General features: G+C 35.0%; 2 protein-coding genes across 4 annotated transcripts; one reads left to right on the top strand and one right to left on the bottom strand.

Moving 5' to 3' along the window:
- Positions 1–361: 361 nt before the first annotated feature.
- Positions 362–3,412, top strand: LOC127868221 (gastrula zinc finger protein XlCGF26.1-like). Of its 2 annotated transcripts, XR_008043982.1 has the most exons (3): positions 362–457; positions 1,266–1,412; positions 1,948–3,412. XR_008043982.1 is itself a non-coding variant. In XM_052409869.1 (2 exons), exons 1-2 carry the CDS (start codon positions 1,270–1,272, stop codon positions 2,222–2,224), a joined length of 420 nt encoding a protein of 139 aa, XP_052265829.1. In that variant the 5' UTR covers positions 783–1,269; the 3' UTR covers positions 2,225–3,412. The 2 variants fall into 2 exon arrangements, 1 of the variants encoding a protein (XP_052265829.1); XM_052409869.1 differs by lacking the exon at positions 362–457 and having other exon boundaries at positions 783–1,412.
- Positions 3,413–3,838: 426 nt separating this feature from the next.
- LOC127868208 (uncharacterized) lies at positions 3,839–7,014 on the bottom strand. Of its 2 annotated transcripts, none has more exons than XR_008043922.1 (3): positions 6,918–7,014; positions 4,947–5,084; positions 3,839–4,393 (listed from the first exon to the last, which is right to left on the bottom strand). XR_008043922.1 is itself a non-coding variant. In XM_052409859.1 (3 exons), exons 1-3 carry the CDS (start codon positions 6,470–6,472, stop codon positions 4,219–4,221), a joined length of 1,338 nt encoding a protein of 445 aa, XP_052265819.1. In that variant the 5' UTR covers positions 6,473–6,475; the 3' UTR covers positions 3,839–4,218. The 2 variants fall into 2 exon arrangements, 1 of the variants encoding a protein (XP_052265819.1); XM_052409859.1 differs by lacking the exon at positions 6,918–7,014 and adding an exon at positions 5,448–6,475.
- Between the last annotated feature and the right edge of the window lie 466 nt (positions 7,015–7,480).

Raw genomic sequence — 7,480 nt, 5'->3', positions numbered from 1 at the left:
TCTTGAAATTAAAATATAATAACAGCAGCTTATTTTTACTAACTAAAACTATAAGTTCACTATTTATTTTAAAAGATTAAGTCAGACATCAATTTTGTGTAGATATGTTAATACGGAAATTAAATCCGCTCATCATTGAAAAGTTCATATAACTAGACTTTAACGTGTGAACTAAACCAACCCTTAACGCAGCTATATCGTACCAGTCCTTATGTCATCGAACCACATACACCTATTCACGAAGGTAATACAATATATTGAACGAAAAAAAAAACGTTTGTTAATATTTGATTTTTTGTCCACAGCATTCTTATAGTATACATTCAGTTGTAAATTATACATGTTATAGTTTGATTAATTTCAAATGTATTTTGCCACCGGGGATGAACAACTTTTGTCACGTGACCGCAAAAGTCAACGCCGGTTGCAGAAACAGATTGTAATCTTGTACATTAAGGTAAGTTTTGTTGTTTTTTCATATAATCAAAATTTCAGTTTTTAACAAGTGATAGCCTATGACACAGTATACTAAATAAACTTTTATTTGAAATGATTCCATTGCCTTTACTGTTTCCACTTTCCGAGAACACTTCGACACAAAATTCTGAAATGCATTGCAAACGCTGTTTGTTTATGTGGTGTTGATGATTTTCTTTCAACAATATTGGTTTAACGACTGAATTAGTATGATTTTACACTTCATTTTAATATATTTAATAAGATTCATGACAAAAATAGCGGTGCAAATTGAAGAATATCTTATTTTTTTGTTTTGTTTTGTTTTGCAAACGCAGGTTGGTATTTCTTGAGCAATAGGAAATGGCAAACGCAGGTTGCGAGAATATTCAAAGGATAATGAAACGCACACTGTACACATTTTTGAAAGTCTTCTAAAATATGATATGGTTACAAATACGAAAATATTAACTATTCAACACAATATATGACTACGGAACTTCAATTGAGGACATTTAAACAGAGCGGAAATATGCTTATCAACACATTAAGTACTGTTACAAGTATATTGAACCACAACGTGCGTTGCCTCCTTTAAGCGGACCTCGAATGACGCTAAACGCGCCAAAACTCACGAAAATCCCGTGCATTAGTAAACACGCATGTTTATTGAACTGTGACGAAAAGAATAGCAGATAGTGTGTCACATCCAATCACTTGCGTTTCATATCTCTTTTGGTGTAGTCTTTAAAACTTTATAAAAACATTTTAGAAATATATTTTAACAAAAAGTAATTCTTTCATTACAGAAACATGACGCTCGTGTGTGAAATCTGTGGAAAGACATTTAAATCGAAGTGGGGGTTAAAGCTTCATGATAAGCGCCACAGAGGGACTGGACGATTCGCCTGTTGTGGAAAAACATTTTACACAAAACAGGCGTTCAACAGACACAGGTTTGTATTTTTTTTGTTTTTAGTACAATGCTAGGTTCTGTCGGTTTAAAAATCAAGATACAATTCAACATAGGTCATTGCATTCTGAGCGAAAGTATGTTTTTATAACCTAGTTGCAAAGCACTATTTAAAATGTTTTGAATGGTGTTTTCGAAAAAAGCCGGCTTTAAAACACTTAACACATTATTACTAGTGTGGTGCATATTGGTGTGCTCATTATAGTATTTAGTTTTTAACGACCATAATTGTCCAGATAAATTTCAATGCAAATTGTCACTGAACAATTGGAATTTACACCGTATAAATCCAGAATGTACGCGTTCCGATACTTCACGTATGTAATTGGACCCTTAAACATATTATTTAATGCGTATTTTGGATTTTGAAATGCGTAAATACGCGTTAACGCGCCTTATCTGGAGCGCTTCTGACGACCATCATTTTGTTAAGTTCCACATTGTTATGGATAATATTCTGTGTGTATTTTTCTGTATTGAATAATAATTCAACAGTTCCATTTGTTTTTGTTATATAGATGCAGCATTCATGGTGTTGAAAAGCCGTTCCCCTGTGAACAATGCGGCAAAAAGTTTTCAACCAAAGATGACCTGAATCGTCACGTCCGGAGGGAGGTTGCTGCAAAGCAATTTACCTGCTCAATTTGCAATGCAACGCTCCGGGAGAAAATTGACCTTCAGGCCCACCTTGCCACCCACAATGGAGAGAAAAACTTTGCTTGTGATATGTGTGAAAAGAGGTACAGGCACCGCAGTAGTCTATCAAAGCACAGATCTGCAAAGCACCGGGCCTAGTCATCTGTTGCATGACGATGATAAGACCAAGAATTATTTTTAATTCTTACCAATGTGCCGTGGTTATTTTCTTAATTATTGAAAATACAGACTGTCATACAATAATATATAGTATTACGCGTGTTTTTGCGTCTTAAACATTGTGTTTCATATCGTTTATCTTGTGTTGTTTTGTTTGATATTCCTGTTTTTAATAAGATTATTGTTGTAATATTTATCATTCTAATTTAAAATGATTATGATAATGGTTGATCTCATACAAATTATTGTGTTCATTATTGCTCATCTGTGATTACTGTTGATCTCAGCCCATGAATTGTGATTTATATTGATTATCTGTGATTATTGTTGATCTTATCAAAATAATTGTAATTTATGTTGATTATCTGTGAATTTTTTATCTTAACCTATTAATAGTGATTTATATTATCTGTGATTATTGTTGATCTTATCAAAATCATTGTGATTTATGTTGATTATCTGTGATTATTGTTGATCTCAACCGATTAATTGTGATTTATATAACCAGTGATTATTGTTGATCTTTTCAAAATCATTGTAATTTATGTTGATTATCTGTGATTATTGTTGATCTTTTCAAAATCATTGTAATTTATGTTGATTATCTGTGATTATTGTTGATCTTTTCAAAATCATTGTAATTTATGTTGATTATCTGTGATTATTGTTGATCTCACCATATCCGCTGGAATATACATTTGAGCCGCGCTCTGTGAAAAGGGGGTTTAATGCATGTGCGTAAAGTGCAGTCCACATAGGCTAATCAGGGACGGCACTTTCCGCTTTTATGATATGTTTTGTTAAAAGAAAGTCTCTTCTGAGCAAAAATCGAGTTTATCGGAAAGGTTTGTCCCTAATTAGCCTGTACGGAATGCACAGGCTAATATGTGACGACACCTTACGCACATGCATTAAACCCCCTTTTCACAGAGCGAGACTCATTTGTAATCTGCGATTTTTGTTTATCTATTTCGAATCAATATGATTAAAATATATTTTTGGTGAGTTAGCTTTTTGTCTCATTGGAATCATTGTGCGAATTGTCAACAATTACATGTAAATCTGTAATTCCTTCTCAAGTTGCACATAGGCCAGTTTAATGTTTTGCGTATAAGCTATTATTGCGATACGGGATATTCTTTGCAGCAATAAAACAATTAATCTGCATATGTTTGGTTCGTTTTGTTGTTAAAGACACTGATCTTGTTTGCGTTCAACCGCTGGGTTTTTCAATGTTTTTCACAGTATAGTTAGACTTATCTCGGTGAAGTGTACTTTGTCATGGATGTAGTATGCCTTCAGCTTTATTTTAAGTATTATCTCCAACAATCATATTGTAAGATTGTCAGGATTCTCACGTTACACATAAAGACATTATATTGTATGACCAATATGAAGACACTAGTGATTTGCAAGGCGCCCATGTAAAGGTCAATAGTTATTATTATATTTAAAGTTTCGGATCAAAAGATAATGGTATACACCTAAAATGAAAACTATGTCTTGCAGAATAAGAGGAATCGATTGTTTTATTTGCTTCATGATACCTCTCTCCTTATAGGTCCACATTATTTATCATTATGCAACTAAAAGAAAGATACCTTTTTTTTAATTAACAAGATACAAGATACATGGCATTTTTTAGAAACTGTAATTTTAAAACTTGAAACAAATAACAGCAAACAAAATAAAGTTAGATCCAATATGTCTGTTGTTGTTTCAAATCCCCCAAAAAGGTTGAATATACCGGTAGGCCTCGTTAAATGAAGCATCCCACAGCGTCAATATAGGCAGCATATTATACGGCCCCAATATTGGTAGCTCCTCAATGCATAAACATAGAAAGAGCAACACAAAATCAAATTCAGTAGCATTACACGGAATCAATATAGGTAACGTTGGTTAACGAATATCAAAAATGACAGCTGTCTTTTAAAGAACTACAAACTGTCGTATGATATTATGATTTCCTTTTACGGGTCAATGTCAATTCCCATTTTTGATGTTAGAAGCATTTTGCTGTCATTTCGTCTTGCCCTCTCCCATCGGACACCCAACGTTCCCTTCTGGAGAGCGTTTCTGCTTGTTGACACGGTGTCAAATTTTCGTTTAGGTTCCTTCCGTTTTAGAATGTCAAATTCGTGGTCCCTGAAACATGATATTTGTTATCGAAAACTATTTATTTTACAACATTTACCATCTTATTTACTGAGAGCGAGTTTTTCAGCTTGACATCATCCGAAGCAAAGACAATAAAATTTAATCACATTTTATGTCGAATCATGAATTATTAACAGTACTGAGTATCATTTTCAGGCAATTATGACCCCTGTACTCGTCGACGGTTCGAACCCGTGTCCTAGACTCTTAGTGAATACATGAAATTGATCTTCTTCAACTTGGCAATTAACCTTTTTGACGACAGATGCAAATTAATCCTGTTGAATATTACGTATTGATAAGTTTATATAACGAATTTCACATTTTAGGAAACATCTGCATTAGACACATATAATCCTCTTCATTACAATGCATTTTCTGAGCACGTGCCTCAGTGTACAAAGCATACCTTTAAAATAAAATAAATGTTGACTGTCTCCTGGCAATTAAATAATGATTCATTTTAAAAAGACTTTTGTTGTAGACATCTCTAAACCTAAAACATTTTTAAATAATTTTAAATCACAGGATCTTGGCTTACTTTAATCTTATTTTTCGAATGATGTCATTCTGCTGTTGCGTATTGCATCCGTCACTGTTGGTCGGCTGTGCAGTGCTGCTCTCAGTTGATCCAGTCAAGCCATACACATGGGAGCGACTAGTACGGTAAAAAAACTTCCTGAAATCATAAAATTTGATTTAGATTATTTTCTGAAAGCCAATGTGAACACAATCGGTTTGAATTATATCATACCTATATATTTTGGTATGCAATGTAAACGATATTCTTCAAATACCTGATTATTGATTGTAACAATTACCTACTTATTTGGTAAATTATTATATAGAATGGTGGTACGGTAGTCGAGTGGTAACACAATGGTCTACGAATTCAGTGGTCTGGTCCCGGTTCGATCCCTGGCCGGGGCAATCGAAATTTCAAAAATGGCAATAGTATTTCCAACCCAACTAGAGATGTACTGGTAAGAAACCACATACACATACTTATCTAGTCATTAAATGTTTTCAAATATAAACTTACCTGTCTGGGTCTTGACGCATATGCAGCTGCTCTGTTGCTGTTCCAATGAAACGTCCAAACTCGGCAGCAGAAACAGTGCCGCATCCGGTCTTGTCATGGAGAACAAGTTCAGAGAAAAATGTTTCTCCAATTAGACTACTAAACGCTCTAACGTTGTAACAGCCTCCATGGCAAAGTTCGTACAGCATGGTTTTGGCATCGATATGTGACAGTAGTGCCTCCCAGAGCTGTATTGGCCATCCTGCAACGTTCATTGTTGGTGGTGGAAATTTGCAGAACTCAACATGAGACAAGAGACGTTTTCGAAGACTCTCTCTCATTCTGAACCTTTCAAGCGCCGGGATTCCCGAACAGTCCTCTGCCTCCCACCACATTCGAATGTCTCTGCATAAATCTGCTGATTCGATCTCCCCCATTTGACGCATTTCTGATTCAACTTTGTCTGAGAAGTGGGTTGCAGCCATCGCAGATGACATAGGATCTGTAATGTCATCCACCATGATTGGAGTCAGCAATGTTTTCCCCGTTCTTGCAACTCTTTTCCAAGCACTATTGCTTAACCCATCAAGACCACCTTTACAACATTTCCTTCTTGTTCGTGTAAGCAAATGTGTGGCATCGATACACTTCACTTCCAGCTGATTTCTGGCTGTACTGAACTCTGGGTGGTAGAACCATTCTCTAGAAATGCCAGTCTCATTAATACTAATTTTGTCCAAAACTGGAGCTTCAGATTTCCACTTGATATACTGATCGTTCCAAATGATCTCTGCGTAAGCACAGTTTAATGCTTGCTTTGAAACTTTAGTTGTTAGTACTTTGACTGCTAAATCACGCAATGATTTGGTGTGATACTGTTTTTTCGAAGACCTTTTCGAAGATCCTTTTTCCGTTTCAGGCTTTGATAGTCCAAGCATTCCTGAAAGTTCTTCTAATTTGCGAGTTTTAGTTGCCGTTTCGTTCAGTGTCAAGTTTCGCGTCTTTCTAAAGTACCTTACAAGAACTTTAAGCTCTACATCTCGCATGCATTTAAGTTTCAGGGCAAGAATATAGATGTCACTATCCGGATTCCGTAATCTTAACCAACCTGCGTTTGCCATAATCCAGCTTCAGCAAACTGCGTTTGCTCAACCAACCCGCGTTTGTAAATTTTTGAAATAGCAAGAACTGCCCAAATTAAATATAACAACAACAACTTATATCGCAAATACAATAAATCATCAAAAATTAAGCATCGTGTGCTCTCATTTTTCTAGAAATATGATTTATTCGTGAATGGAAAGTAAAAAAATATAAAATCAAACTGCGTTTGCATCGAAAATCTAAAGTTTGTGTCGAAGTGTTCTTAAAAACTGCAAAGCTTCGAAACAAGTGCAATGCGTCTTAATATGCGAAAAGGTATGAAGCATGTCATAAGCTTTGTATTGTCCAGAAATTTTAACATATTCTCTATAAAAAGATGAAAATTACCTGACGGAGCGGGATTCCTGATGTAATTCAACAACCTGCGTTGACTTTTGTGGTCACGTGACAAAAGTTGTTCATCCCCGGTGTTTGCTTAAGCGATGCAATAGAAAGACTAGTAAAAACCCAATCCCATTTTGAGATGTAATCATTTATACAGTTACGCATTCTATGATCAAGTAGACCTTGTCAAAGAAGTACCAAATAACCCCCTTCCGACGCCGCATGTCGGATTGTGGAGCACGGCGCATTAATAATGAAACAGAAATATAAACAGAAAAGTATGCATTAACCTCAGCTATGTTGCATGTAGGAAACTACCAATAACACATGGGAAATTTTATAACATAAAACACGTTACATAACATCATCACTGTCAAAATAGACACGTTTTCATAACACGAAAGGCTGGAGTCAGTTGTTGCAGACTGACTGGTGTTATAGATATGATAATTAATAATACTTACTTATTATAAGACAAATGAGAAATTAAACGACAATGAATATTTTTTCTTTGCTTTCAATCACCTTCGGTTTTTTCATAACGTTTTTGAAACACGAAATTATTT

The sequence above is a fragment of the Dreissena polymorpha genome, chromosome 1 (genome assembly GCF_020536995.1).
Source record: "Dreissena polymorpha isolate Duluth1 chromosome 1, UMN_Dpol_1.0, whole genome shotgun sequence".
Lineage (NCBI taxonomy): Eukaryota > Metazoa > Mollusca > Bivalvia > Myida > Dreissenidae > Dreissena > Dreissena polymorpha.
The sequence above is the reverse complement of the archived record's forward strand: the minus strand, read 5'-3'. Positions and strand labels throughout refer to the sequence as shown.